The sequence below is a fragment of the Tinamus guttatus genome, unplaced genomic scaffold (assembly GCF_059628265.1).
Source record: "Tinamus guttatus ecotype Peru unplaced genomic scaffold, ASM5962826v1 Tinamus_guttatus_pri_ptg000004l, whole genome shotgun sequence".
Taxonomy (NCBI): domain Eukaryota; kingdom Metazoa; phylum Chordata; class Aves; order Tinamiformes; family Tinamidae; genus Tinamus; species Tinamus guttatus.
In genome coordinates this window covers 17,025,192-17,043,406 of record NW_028288538.1, presented here as the reverse complement: position 1 = coordinate 17,043,406, position 18,215 = coordinate 17,025,192, and the positions used below count along the sequence as shown (strand labels likewise).

Genomic DNA, 18,215 nt, shown 5'->3' with positions numbered 1-18,215 from the left:
AACGCTTTGTAAATTTATGAACTGTTCTCTCTGTGCCCAACTGGAAACTTTTGGAAATACAGTGATATCAAAATGATGTAACATTTATGAAAATAAAGAGAATCAAGCTGTTGAAAGTCGTGATTTTTTCTTTTATTTTGACTAAATGACAGAAGTTATACAAGATAGCACTAGGAATAGTTTAGTACATTCAGAAACCAGCTAGGTAAATCCACACTTCTCAGCCTATTACAAAATATTTAGGTTTGTAAACACCCAAGGATGAGCTGAAGACTCTAAGGATTCTTTTGTCAGCTGTTTATCCATATATTCCACAATCAGCTTATAGAAATGAGTAAAGGAATTTCATATGCTTACATAAAATTGTTAGGTAATAGTATAAAGGTTGGGATCCTTTGGTCAATATGCTGCTAGTCACATTATGATATAATTGGGCAATCTACAGCAATGATTTAGCAAATCCCCTGCAACAGATGCAGGGGAGGACTTACAAACACATTGCTAATCTATACCTTTACCCTTTACTTACTTTACTTCTTTAAAGTTTACTTACTTTAAACTTTACTTACTTTAAAAAGTAATTTTTGCAGATTCCGCACAGAGGAAGTGATTGATGCACTGGTGTGGGAAGGAATATGTTTGCAACTGAAATAAATATTCATTATAAAACTGAATAAATACTCATTATAAAACATCATATTCATTATAAAACTGAAATATTCTTTTATAAAGAATAAATAAATGTGAATCTTCTGGTCTATTAGAACACCTGTGCAACTTGGGCATGTCATTTAAGGGTATTTGCTTCTTTTTCCATAACCGATATGCACATATCAATACGCACGTATCCTCTAAGCATTTTAAGGCTTGCTAAATCAGGTGTTCACATTAGCATTATAGAATTAATAACATTTCAAGTTTAGCAGAAAAAAATGCAGAAAATTCACTGAAAAGACAAAATGCAGTCACATCACTTTTTATTCGTATGCTGGGTATATAATAAAGTTCAACTGATGTTTAAGTTATAGTTCTTAATTTTTTTCTGTGGAAAAAAAGTACTTATACTTTATAACACATTCAAAAGGACTTATGCCAATAAAAACCCTCCTTTGCATACTCTAATAGCTGAAGGAAAAAACTCTATTGCATAAGTATATGCAAATATTTAATACCCTGTATAATACTTTACATAATAATTTAATAATTGGGCTGCAGGGATCGCTTTTTTTTTTTTTTTTTAAATTGTCGTACTTCTCAGTAGGTGTCAGTGTATATTTTTGGATATATCATACATGCAAGCATTTGAGAAGGTCCTCTTGATTCGGAACAGATTTAGATGTGAATTAGTAGGTCAGCACTAAGCAAACTGACCTCCCTGTCCTAGAGTGCCATGCTTTAATGGAAGCATCATTTTCCGTTCTTGGATTTTATTTATTTATTTATTACTTTATTCATTTCATCAGAAACATAGCTACAAAGAACACATATGGAATCAGAACTTTCTAAAGCCATGTCATCTGGTCGAAATATTTAGGTATTTGTACTTCCTATATGCATAGGCACTATTATACTTGCCCACTTATGAATAACAGGAATAAATAACACAAGTGATCCAATTACTGAAACCAGAAGAAAAGTCCATAAGAACATTCGATCAAGCACCTGAGCGATGAACTTCCAGTCTTCAACAACCTAAAAACCAAAGAACATAGGAGTTGTTTGGTGTCTGTGAAAACAGGTGAGAATATAGAATCAAAGCCTTACATTTCTTATTCAGATACCTCACAGCACACATTCTTCAACCAGGGCAATTTAATAACCTCTTTTCATAAATCGTCTGTAATTACACTGCGAGCTAGTGTAACACTTGCCTTTGTGAGGGCTGGTTAACTATAGGCTAAATTAGTGGACAATAACTGACCATGAAGAGCACTGAATATCCTCAATTACACAAAGAGGAAATTAGTACATGTTTTATAGTGTACTAGAAGCCTTAGGATTCATAAAGTAAAATTTTCAGAGAGAAGCTAATTCAAAAGTTGCAGAAATAAATAAATAAAAATAAACATTAACTGCTGTGTCATAAACTCTAAAAACTGTGAAGATACTGCTTCATGAAATTATACACCAAAGAAAATACTCACCATTCTCTCTCAAAAAAAAAAAAAAAAAAAAAAAGAAAAAAAAAAACCCTGTAGCTTAAAGGAAAATATATATTTAATAGCACACTATTCTATATGTGCTTTATAGAAAATGCAATGCAGGGGTATAAGATGCTGTTTTAAGACTGCATTCAGTTATTCAAAGTTAAGACCCATTCGGTTATTCAAAATCTCATCGAGATTGATCTCCTTGTGATGCTTAAGGCAGAGTAAAGGCTGGCAAAGCTGCATTTAATGAGCCAGTTTACTCCTTGGCTAGCATGGGAGAAGAGGCTACCAACAACCAGAAACTTTTCCAAATGATCCTTTCTGCATAGAGATAAATTAGAAAATGCCAAGCCCTTCCCATAAGGAAGGGACAGTAGCATTATGAGAACAGACAAAGAACTTCTATTTCCAAGCAGGCCTGAAAACATCAGCTGATCTATGAGGCTCCAATAGTGATTGTTTCCTTAAAAAAAGCAAGGGAAAATGCAAGGTGCAATCTCAGTATTGCACCACACCTGCACTTATTTCCAGTGGGAATAATTACATGGCTTACAGCAAAGTACAAGAACTGGAAATCCTCGCACTCATTTCATATGAAATTGCACACATCATTTGGTTCTCCAGTTTTTTGGTTTTAGTGTAACAACAAGCATCACATGATTAAGACAATTAAGACACCCACCTCCCGAACTTCATTCTCCTTCATGACATGCCTTGTAATGTATCGGATAGAATCTAGAGCTGCTTCCAACGTGTTCCTAGATGATTCTGACCCACTGATGTTGACTGTTTCCTCCTTCTGAGCAAAGTATCTATCAACATGACTTCTCATGCAAAGCAGCTTGGGGAGTCTGTGAAGAAATATCTTGCGGACCCAAGGTGCCATAGCATTGTGCGTAGATGAAGATCGATGATGAATATTGATAGCAAAGACTGTTATTACAATGGACAGTGTCACAAATATCATAGTAAACACCAAGTACTCTCCTATAAGCGGAATTACTTTGGAAGATGATGGAATAATCTCTTCAATAACAAGAAGAAAAACAGTCAAAGACACCAATACTGACGTGCAAAGGGAAATTTTTTCACCCTCATTTGAAGGAAGATAGAAGACAAGAACAGTTAAAAATGAGAGCCCTATACAGGGAATAATGAGAAACAATGTGTAAAAAAGTGGCAAACGTCTAATTATAAAGGAATATGTAATAAATGGATACCAGCAGCATCCATCAGTTCTATTTCCTTTGCTTCCAGTTGCAGTCACTATTTCCCATTCTCCATTATCAAAGAAATCTCTTTTGTCAACGTCATAATCCTCTAGAATTATATCAACCTGCGAGCCATCATAAGTCCAGGAACCAAATTTCATGGAGCAGTTCTGAAGGTCAAAGGGGAAGAAGGTTACATCAATAGTACAGGAACTTTTGTAGTTCGCCGGTGGAGTCCAAGCAATGGTGCCATCATATTTTACCACAGTTTTTGTAGATGTTCCCTCAAAGCGTCCATCTGCACTGAAAGAAAAGATATATGTATGCAATTACAATGTGTTATTTTATACATATATACATATATAAAAATACATATTCATAGGAAAATAACTATTTCAGGTTTCATCAAGTATTTTGATTATTGTCATTTCAGCTGCTTATCCTCTTTCCCTTCACAGAGAAATTTTTGTATTTGTGTTCATAGCCCATTTTATTTTTAATCTGAATCTCACACAATCTTCCACAGCTTTGGAAGAGTGAAGCACATTTCAAGCTTCTGTGATCCTAAAGACTCAAACAAGAGACAGGAAAAACACATAGCAACAGAATTCTCACCTTTGACAGTATAACCACCCCTGTTCTTTCTATTGGAAATACACAAGACATACTTTTCAATTTGGGAAAATTATCCTAACTGAAGGAAAAAAAATATCACAAGAGAAAATAACCTGTGTGCCACCTCCAAACTTATTTTTTTAAGGACTGTAAGAGACTTTTTGCTCTACTCAACAAGTGTCCTAAAACCACTGCACACACAGACAAATTGAACAGGCAGGTTCACTCAAAATGTATTTCTGCTGAGATCTTCAGCATAAGATCTCCCCTCAAAACTCAAAGTCAAGCATACTTATTTTTAAATTCCTGATGAATGGCCTAGAACAGTATGGCTGAGTTGCTCCCTCTCATCACTCTGCATTATAAGTTTGCTCCCAACATTGTGCAAGATACAGCCTAGGAAAAACAGTTTACATGAAGTGAAAATAAACTTTTCAAAGACTAGAAATTCCACACAGAAGCAAAGCAAAACATTTAAGCATTTAACAAAGCAACAAAAACAACAAAAAAGATCAATTCACATCTGGAGGCAAATTGTAAATCCTTCCCACATGTTCTCAGCATTACTTAATGCATACACATAATCATTCAATGAGCCTCTTCTACAAGTAGGCTGGATAGTGAAGCTGGAGTAAATATATATATCATGAAAAGATTAAGATCTTACTTGTCATACAAAACAATATCTGGAATCCAAATAGAATCTGATGGGACACGAATAGATGTTATTCCAGCATAGTCCTCAGGATTCCACCTTAATTTTACATCTATCCATTCCTGTAGACACATGGAGATGCAAAAATCATAACTGAAACTGATTTAAGCAGGAAAAGACTGGATGAAAATACATATAAATGCAATGAAAAAAAATCAGATTGGCTTCTAAAATTTGAATACAACCATGCATTTGCTGAATAGATGCCTACTTACCTCAGTCAGTATTTGCTTTAGTTGTAAGAGTCATTTGGCAGTATTTCTATGAACTTAAAATATTAATTCAGAACTTAAAACATTATTTTTTTCTCCAGTTTACATTTACATAATTAAAAGCTATTACAAGTAGAAACAACCAAATTTTAAAAAAGTTATTTTGAACGAACACCAAGGAGTTTGGAAGATTACTGAAACTTTGAGGTCAAAGCCAACAACCAAAATACATGTTGCAGCTCTCATGACATATTCCTTCCTAGTTTCAGAGGAAGCACCCAAAATACCCCGAGCGAAAGGAACGTTATTGTTTTGGTATTACTATATTTGAACAAAAGTTCAAGAGAAAAAAAGCAAGGTTCAAGAGTTTAGATACGTAATGGAGTTTAAGTTTAAACACATATTCAGATCAGTTCTTATTTTATTTGAACTGGTTTGACTGCCACAAGTTCTGCAGAAATTAAGAGGGCACAAAAGGTTATCATCTACATATTCGCTTTTTATATTTTCTGAATAATCTAAAAATTTCTCCTGAAAAGGAATGCCTGCACTTATGCAACATTGCTGGGGAGTAGGGAATGGAAAGCAGCAGGAAAAACAGAGGAAGTAGCCCAGATAAAAATAGCGTAGTAAGTATAATTATGGGCTGCAACATTCCCCCAAATTAAATTGTAATTGATTTGCGAGATGCATGTCCCAAGATAACAATGATCACTAAATTTAGCATTGGATTCTAATTTCAAAGTTGGATATGCTTGCTATAAAGAGTTGTTTCTTTTTTGGCAGAAAAAAGGGTTCAAGGTTTATAAAAATTAAAGTTCTTCAACAATGTTTATCTGACAGTCTAAAATATAGTGCAAGAGACATACTTTATACAACTATACAAATGATCCCACAAATGTATCATACTTTACATATCATAGCTTTTTAGAGAAAAGTTCTCTAACAAAGCAGTAACTTTTAAGGTTGAATATAGGTATCTTCACTTCCTACATAGCCATGCAAAGCTCTATCAGATTTTTTTTAAATCAAGTGAAGGACTATTTCATAATAATTAAACTTCAGAGACATTTTGTAAAGATACCATCTAAAATAAAGATTAAATGCAACTAAAGTGATGCTCTGAATGCACAAATAATTAGAAGACAGTTTTCCAAGTTGTGATTTCCAGCTTGATGCTTCAGAATTTTCTGTTGAAATTTTGCACCTACCTGTTTCAACCAAACATTTGTCGTCATTAATTGATTTTTCTCGTCCTATTAAAAAAAAAGAAAAAAAATGTATAGCACATCAATTGTAACTAACTGCTTTACCTTAAACAGGTCTATAATTTAAAATATAAAAAGCAATTCTAAAAGCATTCCAATTCTATATTTACATGATCACTTTTTAAACTTACAAATACATTCTCAGTTATTTAACTGTTAAAAAAAGTTATTTTTTCCCCATCTGTATCTCCTTTCTCTCTTTCTTTTCTCAGTTTGACAGTATTGTATGCAGTCCTACCTTTTTTTCTGTGGCAACTTAAAGGAACGACCTGTGGGGGGTAAAAACCCTCTTATGGCTATAAACAGTGAACTCAATAATATTTTAAAGCAAGTAAGTCTTAGGAAAAAAAAAAAAAAAAAAAGCAAGTTGATCTCTTTAACACTGCAGGTCACTCCACAAGACAATCTTAATTTCTATGGAAGTGACATGTTTGAAAACTTTTAGATTATTTGTTACGTATGTGGGAAAAAATGGTATTTGCCTGAATTATAGACATTAGACTAATAAGGTTTAAAAATATGCTTTTTTTTTTGCATTGAATAAAGTCTCAATTCCCTAGGTTTATTATGAACTCCACTCTCTTTTTTTGCTGTAAACTTTAATAGCTTCTCATTTTCTCCACCTCCTTTCTTTCCATTACTTTTACCTCTTTTTTAAGCTCACAAATACAACGCATTTTTCGTTATGCTGATAATAATTTTAAAGGTTACCTTGTTTAAACAAAGATGAAAACTCCTTCATATATTATGCTGCTTTCTACTATTCTAGAATTTTAAGAAATAGAGAAAAAAGATGTATATACTATACATACCACATCTACTAGCTGAGAGATTGCAAGACCAAACTTTATTTTTATTGTATCATTCAACCGTTCCACTGGACGAACCCATCGTTGATAGTCTTGAAATAAATGTTTAAACAAACGATCTTCACTTTTAGCAATAAAAGAAGGTTCAGATATACCTATACAACAAAAGTATATTGATTAATATTGATTTAAATTAATAGAATATATCTGAATTCTTAAGTGCAAACAGCTACAGCTATGCTTATACAGAATTAAATTTCTCATCCCCTTTTCTCTGGAAGCATGGTAAAGGTGTTAGAAGGAGAATTTTTGTAATTTACCTGTTTTTATTTCCTCCATATAATGGTCTCACACTGCTGAAATCTTGGGCCCAAGAATACCAAAAATAATTACAATATGATATAAATGCATTTTGCCTTTATTAATTTCAAAAATTACGGAAATCTAGAACTAAATGCCAACCAGCAGAAGAGAGTGTGGTTATATCACTCTAAACCAAGGTGGCACTGAATAACAGCACCTGCATTCTCACTACAGGGGATTTCAACACTATTAGTCATATTGCAACTGATGAGGCATTGCATGACTTGTGCTCCTCCTTGAAACACCAGTATCTTCATGTTTTATATGTTATTGCCCCTAATTTTTATGTGCTCACTGATGGGATGGATAAGCTTTGCAGTAGTTCCTCAAAGGAATGTGGAAAAATCCCACACCTCAACCACATGTGCTAATGACCTTTTTATCCTCCACCTTATCCTAGTGTTACACTGACTGCAAAACAGCTTTCTAGTTAAATAACAGTGTGTAGCCAGTTCTTTCATTTTCAGTTAAATGTCCCTTGGATAAGTAAATAATATTTTACTCTTACTTTTTGTGCCATAATCCCACTGCTCATTGAACTGCAGCTATTCCAAGCCTGAATATCCCTTCCTCCCCAAGGAGGCATCGAAACAAGGCAGCTCTCAAACGAATGCTGTTAACAAATACAAATATTGACCTAACTTCATCTCTGATAATACCAGTGCAAGTGAAATGAGCGAAGACCCTGGATCACCAGAAGATAAGCATCTAAGCAAAGACCCCTTATGCAGGACAACATTCAGCAACCCATTCTCAGCATTAGTGAACTTTTTTGGCTTGAAAACTCTCCAACCTTTCGTGGCCAACCTCAAAAGGAGCAGGCCTACCACTTTGTCCTTGCTTGTTAATATTGCATGCTATAGCATTTGGCATCCACTCTTACCCAGATGTGAACCGACAGCCTTGCTGTTTACTTTCCATTTTATGCTTCCAGGAGACAGGAACAATTCCAAAATCAGTGAGAACTCAAAAACATGCTTTACAATCACCAGCCACATACAAGTTTCTGTCCCAAACTTGTGTTCCCAGTGAGCCCTTGCCAAGAATCCTTATGCTGAAATTCTACAGCCTATGATTTAAAGAAAATCTTAGCAAAAAATATGCTTGACAGCATTTTTTCTTATCGTCCTGCTACAAAGTCCACAATAAATTTTGATCAAGCAAGAAATTACTTACTGCAAGGTGGAAAATATGTACATTGCTTTAAGTAATGTAAATGTCAACAATTTTCCTCCCCGTATGAAACTATATTGCAGCAATGAGCAATACACATTGAAAACTATGCAAATCTGCACCAAAATGTAACCAAGGATCCAAAATAGGACTAATGATCACTTTTAGTGATGATTGTGGCCACAATTAGTTCTCTCAAAAAAATCTCAAAAAAAGACACAATGTTATAGAGTGAAAAATTTATATGCAGGACTTCAGAAGGAAACCTAGCAGTAGAAGATGCAGCTACCTTCTTTTCTGATCCAGAAGTAATAGTTATGCTCTTTTGGTAGGAAAAAAAAAAAAAAAAAAAAGTATTAGAAAGCAGGAGGAGAACATTGTCATTTCTCAGCTTTTGTAAATGGCCCCTTACTTGATGTCAGTCTGGGACTTGTGCTTTCCAGTGTTAGAAATAATTAATTATGCAGTTGCCAATCAGCTGTATCACTGCACTGCATTACCATACCTTGCATATGCAACACAATGCCCTACTTACAAATATTAGTCTGTGCCTGAGAAACAAACTATTACAGCATCTTTTTAAAGAGGTACAAATGAGGGTTAATGCCCTGAGCATAAAATTGCCCAAAATTCTGGTGACGTACAAACATGAAAGCCCTGTGACCAACTGGCATGTACATGGCATGTAGCATAGGAGATTAAGGACAATAGTTTAAATCTCCAGATCCACAATTATGCAGTTCTCCTAGATCCTGGCACAAGATTCTCTCTCTCTCATACGGGAGTCACTGAGAACATACGTCCCACAGACGTATACGCTAACGTTTCTGCTGAATTAAATATGATGAAGACACAGTGATAAAAGAGGTAATTCCTTAGCAGGAGAAAGAGAGAGGGAAATGGCCTGAAACAAGGTAGAAACAGAAATTCTCAAAAATAATGCTTATCTAACAAACAGTCTCAAAGGACATGCTGGTCTGACTTCTAAGCTCCTATTTCCTACTAAGATGTTGCAACGAAGTTAAAATCGCAGTGGCTACTGGTATAAAGTGTATGTAAAACAGTTTAGGCCATAAAAAGACATGACACAGCGGGGGAAAAAAAAATCACTTCCTTGCTTCACATCCACTTTTGGCATAGTTGGTACCGAGAGCAGGGGTACTATTCCAGGCTAGGATTTCACCTCTGCTAGTTAAAAGCAGAATAATATCTACTTAAAAAGATGACTAGATGTGTAAATTGCCCTAAAAGATTCCCCCATTAAGCAACTGCGGTCTTTTACCTTAAGAAATTCGATAAAGCCCAATCGTTCTCACTTAAGTGTATCAGTAGAAAAACTGCTACACAGATGTAAAGTTTAAGGTTTCTCCGTTGAGAGAACTCATGCGAAATACAGTATAACCTGAATAACACAGGAAGGACAAACCTGGAGACGATATGAAAAGAGGAGAGGACAAAAAGATAAAACAGTTACTGTGTAAAGCAAGAAAGAACAACTTCCAGCAGAGGCGTTTGCAAGTGCTGAATGAGCCCACGGCCTCCAGAAGCAGCACAAGCTGCACACACTTCCTGGACGAGTGTCCAGCTCCCTGAGAAGCTAGAGCAGCCATTAGAAGACATGAACGCTGCTCCAGACATTTCTGCTGTTCATTGATGAGAGTTACAGGGACTGAAACCAGCGAGGGGAAAAACTAACAACTGTTATAAGCAGTTTAATAGATAGAAAGATGTTAACAATCATCTCAATACAGATTTAAAATATGGTATCATTATATAAACATGTGGAATGACCTATCTAGAAATTATGTTCACTAACAGTATCCACCTAAAAAAAGGTACAGCAGAGAGAGAAAAGCACCAGAGAAGGGCAAGAAGAGATTAAAGCCAGAGAGTCATTTACATGAGGAGAGATTTAGAAGATTATTTTGTTTGGAGAAGAGGTGAATTTAGTGAATATAACAGAAGTAGATAAAGTAGTGCATGGTACATGCAAAAAGTCACTCACAGTGTTCAACCTTTCTCATGAAAGAGGGTAAAGTGAACAAAATACAAGTAGCAAAAGCAGTACAATTACTCTAGGAATTTCATATTTAAATATTCAGAGAATCAGACACTACTAGAAATATAAAAGAAATAAAGTTTTATAATTGTCTAGGATTACTGACTTGTCACTTGTATCAGAGAGCATCAAACTTGCATAGGATATCAGTTCTCAGCATTTCACCACAATCTTTTCCAAGAAATTCCACACGGGAGCCAAATCAGAATGCAGTTGAAAGAACAAGATGAGCAGAAGAGGAGCACTCCTTTCCCCACCAAATCCTAGCACACACCACGCACTGCTGCACTGTCCCCAGCGCATGCCAGAACAGGCCTTGGGTTTTCAGTCCGCAGACCCCTCCGTTTCAGAGTACGACTCTGTCTGCGCTATATTTCAGCCATTCATGAGCACCCTGTGGTTCTCGAGACCTATTATCTGGGTACCCTCTGCAATGTTGTTTCTCTCACTTTCAGGATTGTTGACACCTGCATCTGCAATAGCAAAGACTGGTAAGCAACAAGCCATGCAACACCTCTAGCGCATATATAAAAATACTTGGGAAGAACTGCTCCCAAAGACCATTTGAATTCAAGCCCGTAGGGCACACATGCAGCAACAGACTATGCCATGCGTGAAGTTACCTTCACAGCCACTGGGTTAAAGTATATTTATTTTTAATGAAGTCTTAGGTTCAACAAACCTGTATTTGCCAGGGAATATTTCCCCTTTGTAACACAGGGCAAGTGTGTGGATTTGCCAGGTCCTGCTTTTTACAGACACTTAAACGAATGCTTCCTGAAGACACAGCTCAATTTCTTTATTTCTGTATCCCTATTTCCTGAGTTATGCAGTTTTATGTTATTTCAGCCTAATGCTTCATACTTCATTTCTGTATTAGCATTAATGGCATTACCCTTTTATAGTTACGAGTCTATTTTATTTTGTACAATTTGATAATACCCAGCTTCATAGTCACTCACTCTCTCCAACAATTAAACTTGAAACACAGCAGAGGCAGAGTTGCACTTTCAGTTTCTACACTTGCCTACAGAAATACAGCATTCTGGGGGTACATCATGTTTCCTGATGAAACTTGTCTTAAACACAGTGTTTCTTTGTGTAAGCATTCCCTTATTACATTTTCATACTTTCAAATATTTTTCACACATTTTACACTCCAACCTTAATGAGCATATTTGTTAAAAACAGAGTTCCATCACATTTTGCTAACTTTTTTTCTGCCACTGGAATATCTACATCTTCTCCAATTTCTGCTTACCGATTCTGTTTCTTAATAATCCGGAACACACTGGTGCTTCATAGCCAGTAACAGACAGCAAATACCAAGAAGATTTTTTCCTGGGACGTTGGGGTTGGTAACAACATGCTAGGAGTTAGTAAAAATAAAACAAATGACCTGTCTTGCCTTATTTAATAGGACTGCACAACTCGTTATACAGAATCTATATGTTTAATATCTTCTTTATGTGTCTATATGCTTTTGGCATTATAATAAAGCATGCAAGTGTTAAATGTATTTATTGGTGTTGGCAATACCAAAAGAAAAAATGTGGAAATACTGGTGGTGAGCAGAAGAAAGGTGTGGAAGAGAGCAAGAGAGGAAAACACGCAGCTAATGCCTTAGGCAGCAGACTGGCTACAGCGGCTAGAGAAGAGCCGAGAGGGGTTAAACCCATTACTAGCACGATTAGCAAACAAACAATCCAGGATTCTAGCCTCATCCTAAATCAGATGATAAAAGATTATGGAAGCGCTCATCCCTGCTACTAGCTGACTGTACCAGAAAAAAATGAGGATCTGTAACCTTTGAAGGGCAACTCAAAGCCTGAACCTGAGTGGTTGTATTTTGCTTGGGATGAGGTAACTTCTGCAGCCTAAAGCAAAGGTAGTGTTCTGTACTGTCACCATAAATCCCAGGAACAATTTTTAGTTTCTAATTTACTCATATAATTCTCTTCTGCTCACTTGCTCTGTTTGATTCCATATTCAGGAATAAAAAACAAAATCTAAATCACATGCGAAAATATTACACGGCAAAGTCTGAATTACGCAAAATGGAGACAAATGCTTATGCACAAAACAGACTGATAATTCAATTTTTAAACTTTAAAGTAGTCAGTGCACACTTTGGCCACAACAGTATGTAGAAAGTATTAATTACTTGATCCTACACATGACTACTTAAAATTGAAATCCCATTATTTTCCCCTAAACATTAGCAAGCTTTAATAAAAGCACTTTGCATACTAATGAAAAAGAAAAATCATTACACTGGTCTCAAATACATGAAGAGCATTACAAAATGTGTATCTGTCACTGTTCTGTTAAAATCCTCAAAACTAACTTCCATTACTGTGGCTGAGAGCAAGTCTTTTTAAAAGCTTCAGATAGAATAGCTTTTTGTTGTTTTCCTGGGGGGAAAAAAAAAAAAAAAAAACTTTTTACATTGATTCATACTGTACCACCATGGAATACAATTTCCTAGCACCTTAATATTATTTAGCAGCAATTGTAAATCTAACATTTGGCACTGCCAGCTTCTCAGGATACTTACTGTCAGCTTCCAAGTCACTTATTATAAAAAATTACCCCCAAGCTGTTTTTAATTAAAGTTTGGTCAATAGTTCTCTGTAGAAGAAAAGCGATGGTACCTAGCTAAAGGAAATATGAACGTCATCAAATTAAACGAGTGATCTAAAAAAAAAAAAAAACCTCTCCATAGAAGGGTTATGAACGAAATATTCAGTGAGCGTTATAGTTAAGACACTGTTCAGCTGCATACTTTAGTAAATTGTTATTGGCTTTTTTAAACAGGAGAGCACCACACTCTCTCTTTCTCCAGAGAATAAGCTTTCTTTGAAGTATATTTCCTTTGCGCTTCCTCACATTAAGTGCTTAAGAACCACATTGGGATTCCAGATATAAGGCTGGTCCTGAAACACACAAGGACAAAGGTCAGAACATTTTCTAATTGGTATAATCAAACGTTAATGATTTCCTTCAATCCCTGCTTGGTACATTTTGAGGGGCATGGGCACAAGCCCTTCACTTTTGGAAGCCTAATATTAAGGTGCAGATTCAGATGAAACATATTCCTAGAGAAAATGCTTAGAAAAATCAGATTATAACCTTGTATCACTATAATGCAACAGAACAGTATCCAAGGACGTGACTAAATAGCCACACTTTCCTGCTAACACCAGGCTCTTTAATGGTGCATTATCATGATAATGGACCCTTATTCAGTATATTAGTATTTGTATTGCTACCATACCACAGGTTTTAAAATAATATATTTTTACATAATTTTTACATAACTCTGAAGGACAGAAATGCAGTGGTAACATTTAAATGTTATTCCAAAAGTTAATTAAAGGTCATTTTGAAATAAAATACTTAACAAAAAAAAAATTCTGTTCCAGCTTTCATACAAATTCTAATTTATTCTGCACTGAGCATCAGTGCATTTCCTCCTTTAAGTTTACATTTTTTTCCCCACAAATACAATATAGTCATATCACAGTATCTGGCAAGTGACATTTATATTGCAGTAGACAGGAGAAGAAATCAAAAAAAAAAAAAAAAAAAAAAAAAGCATTTATAATGAGATGATGTCCAATTTTGACTACAGAGCTCTCTCCAAGCTTCCCTTTGTATTATAAAGAATCTTCTCCTATTACTTAATTAAGCAGATGAGATATGTAAGATATTAAATGAAGAATAAAATAGAAGCTTTATTGCTGCACTGCCCTTGCCTTAGAAGGCTCATGAGTCATAACTTCTGTACAGGCCTAAGTCCCCACAGCTTTTCCTTCTACACTTTAGCAGATGCCAAGAATCCAAACACCAGCTAGAGAAAGAGGAGAAGCTCCCTTATCACAAGAAAGGCCCGTAGGCAAAACCAGCATCGCTACCACTATCCAATTTAGTGAGGGGAAAAAAGAAAAAAAAGATCAGAAAAGTCAGATACTGCCCTTCTTCTTCTTCTCTCCCTACAGTCCATCTCTCTCCCCACAATTAAAAAAAAAAAATAAATAAATCCAAACTCCACTTCTATAGCTATTAATATGGGAACAAAGGATATTCCTGTACATTATTTGTTGGTGTATTTTGTGGTTTGCCTTGCTTTCCTTTGTTCAGAGGGAGTCTGGGGATTTCAAAGGCTGAGAGTAGGAAGAAATAGCCTTGTTTTACTGCATACAAACGGTGGCTGCTAGCCATGTGGGAACTTTGAGGGGGTATTAGTTTTGTTTTAAACTTCACGGGAAGATTAAACTGCAATATTGCTTAGCAGCTTCAAAGATGACCAGAGGTTCACAATCTTCATGTGGTAGGGAAGATGCTTCTTATTTTCAACTCAAATTCAAAAGATTGAAGTTTTCAGCTTGATAACTTTAGAGGATAATTAAACTATCCCCCAATAGCTTAGCATCAAGGGATAATTGCTCCTCATCCAATCAACAGACTATGCTGTCACGGAGTTTGCAACTAATTAAGTTAATTGGCAGATATGAACAACTGCAGACTCGCATTTCCCTTTTCAGTCTTCACATTAAGGGCTAGTCTGAGCAGAAGACATTCCTTTCTGAACAACTGTACTAAGGATTTTATTGTAAATACAAGTGATGCACCAAGCAGCATCCTTAACCTACAGCTTCATAAATCTTACAGCGACGCCACGGTCAGCAAGTCTCTCCTGATTAACAGCTGCCTATAGCACCGCTGTGCCGTGCCGCAGATCTGTAACAGCATTTCCTGACGAGATCCCTCATGCTATCATTTTCCACTCAGTTTTCAGCAGACAGACTGACCTCCCCATAGAAACTGCGGTCTCTCTGAGGTGAGAATTTCCTTCTGCCTTCAACACATCCAGGATTTAATCACCTCTCTTCAGACCACTTTTCCCCTAAATACAGCATAGGACTTGCATAATTCTCCCCGTCAGTAAGCACAGAAGACGGACCATGAGGGCAGCACGGGGGGAATGCTGAGGGCAAACAGCAAGAGTGGTGCACATAGGATGTGTGGATAGTGCACGGAGCACAAGAACAATCTTAGAGGTAGCCCCACTTATTTACATGGATTTAGAGACACCATGGAAGTAAACACAAGTTGCCAGTTTCGGAAAACATCTATGCAAAGAAGCTGTGGGGCTTTTGCCAAGGTGCCAGGGCACGCTGGGTGCGGCTGGACGTTATCCTGCACCCGCAGACGGACTCCAGCACCCGCTGCGCTTGGGTCACGCAACCAGGCAGCTGCTGGAGGCACGAGCGGAGCGGGGATTTAGAGCAGACGCCATCGTAACAAACTCAGGTGGGATCAGGCTGGAAATGATTTCTCTGCAGACCAACACACACATCTCTCCTCAAACCAATGCTCCTTTTTTCCCCCTAGAAGTCTCCAAAGAAAACACCAAACATTTTAAGAGAAAACTCACAAGCAGCCCATCTTTCCTAATTATAAAATTATATTTGAGTAATTCTAAAACATGCAGTTGCTCTTGGTTGAATTCAATCTCAATACCATCTCTTGGTTTAAGACACACAGTATGGATTAAACTTAAATATTGATTTAAATTAGATTCAATTTGTATTTTGCCTTATAAAACCAGAACTACTCAGGATAAATGGTTAGTTCACCTCCAGGCTATTAACTAAGGGAAAAGGCAAGTTCATTTTCAAACACTTCCACACAATCATAAAAACAAGGTCACATCTACTTCTACTTCTTTAAAAAGATGACTGTGTCATATGCAAAGCAGTGCCCCTAAAGAAAAAAAAATGTAGAGAAATTCTAATTCAGATTACTATTACAGTTCACCCTAGAATTCTATACTTTTTGATTTTTTTAAAAAGGAAGTTTCCTTTTATTTTAGAGTACATACATTGGGAAATTATATATAATACACATATATATACATGACCACATATAAACAATTCTCACTAAAGGCAGAGCCCGTAGCTCATGCCGAAAGACAAAATTTGGATCACATTAACTGTGAATAACTCCCTACACTGCAATATAAACTATATAATATAGCATAGCAATTTCACACAGTATTTTCTTCCACTATGGTGGAAGACACTATTCCAAATGCTAAGATCAATAGTAATCTTTTAAATAATAATTAGTATTAACAGAGGAGTTTTGAATTAAAAATAGAGTGCCAAATCAATCTTCTTGCTATATACTATTTTTAATGCTCATTGTTTGCAAATTTTGAGCTAAAACTCCAAAAAGACGTTTTTCTTTGAATTTCCTTTGAATAAACACTGCACTGTTACGACTTTAAGACATTTTGCAGAACTCTCATGAGTATAGCCCTAAATTATGTAAAAGCAACGCTCTGAAAGAATTATTTATGAATAGCTCTTTGAAGAAGCATCGATTTTGTTCCTTTAATCTCTGTGTAATGTTATAAGCATTTTAGCTTCCCGTACTATTTTATATCCCTTAACTTCAAAAGTTACATTCTGATCCAATTAGGTGACTGACTCTTCAAAATTTAAGTAAAGCCCAGCTAGACTAAGCAGGGTGTCGCTATAGGCGGGCAAAGCAGTATTTCCATGCCTGGTGAGGCTCGTAAGGCCACGCGGCCGTTACTTTAACACGCGTTTTGTAGCCTTACCTGCATCTCAGCGAGCGCAGAGCGTGTCCCACAGCAGCAGCACTGCTGGCAGCTCAGGTAGGGGAATGGAGACAGAACTCAGAGCTCGGGCGTTTTAGTCTCCCAAGTATCATTTACTAACCTGAAAAGTGTCACGGCCGCGCAGTGCGTTGTGTAGCGGCCACAGCTGCTGTGCACCTGAAAAGCCCTAGTTCGGCTGAGACATTTTTTGACTCCTTCCAAGAAAGGGGCAGCCCAGGGGAGTGGGTTTAATCGTAGCCCCTGTAAGTTAGGTTCGGTTTTTGGTTAAACGCAAGGGGAAAACTCCGGGGCACTCCTCGCCAGGCCGGGTCCCACCCGCGGCTCCCCACAGGAGACCTCACAAGTTCCCCTCCCGCCTCGCCCCGGAGCCGCCTCCTGCTGCGCGTGTTTTGCCGGGCCGGGGTAGGAGGTCGCGGTGCCGCTGTTACTCACCGGCGCGAGGCGCGCGGCCGGCGGCGGGACCGGGCTCGCCGAGGAAAGGCGCGAAGAGGCAGGTGAGGAGGAACAGGGGGCGGCGGCAGCGCGGCGCCGCCATGGCCGGGACCGGAGCGCAGGATGGGGCGCCGCGGAGGGCGCCGCCGCCGCGAGGAGCTGGCCACGCCCCGCGGGGCCAGGGGGCGGGAGGCGTTAGAGCCGTTGGAGCCGTTAGAAGGGGGCGGGGCGCTGCCCGCCCTGAGGTGCCGCCGCCGCGGCGAGGCTGAGGCGGGCACCCCCCCGGCGAAGGCGCCCGGCCCCGCAGCACCGAGGGGAACCGCAGCGCAGGGTCCCGGGGAGCAGCGCGTTCCTGCCTGAGCACGTGCTCGGAACGGCGCCCGCCAACACAGACCCATCTCGTTTTAACTTGCCTTCCCTGCTTCCTTTTTTTTTTTTTTTTTTTTTTTTTTTCCGTTTCTAAAAAACGGGAACTTTCAATTGAAATTAAGCTAATGGCAACCCTGAAAGATCTAGGATATTTGCATCTTTATCTCTCATATATATAGAATATACA

The 18,215-nt window shown here is 37.5% G+C and overlaps 1 protein-coding gene across 1 annotated transcript; it reads right to left on the bottom strand.

Annotated features, from left to right (window-relative positions):
• Window positions 1-1,515: 1,515 nt before the first annotated feature.
• Window positions 1,516-17,735, bottom strand: CHRNA5 (cholinergic receptor nicotinic alpha 5 subunit). The gene is made up of 6 exons (XM_088520532.1): window positions 17,660-17,735; window positions 6,984-7,135; window positions 6,115-6,159; window positions 4,644-4,753; window positions 2,833-3,664; window positions 1,516-1,692 (listed from the first exon to the last, which is right to left on the bottom strand). The coding sequence occupies exons 3-6, from the start codon at window positions 6,139-6,141 to the stop codon at window positions 1,531-1,533; spliced, it is 1,131 nt and encodes a 376-aa protein (XP_088376658.1). The 5' UTR covers window positions 6,142-6,159; window positions 6,984-7,135; window positions 17,660-17,735; the 3' UTR covers window positions 1,516-1,530.
• Window positions 17,736-18,215: the final 480 nt, after the last annotated feature.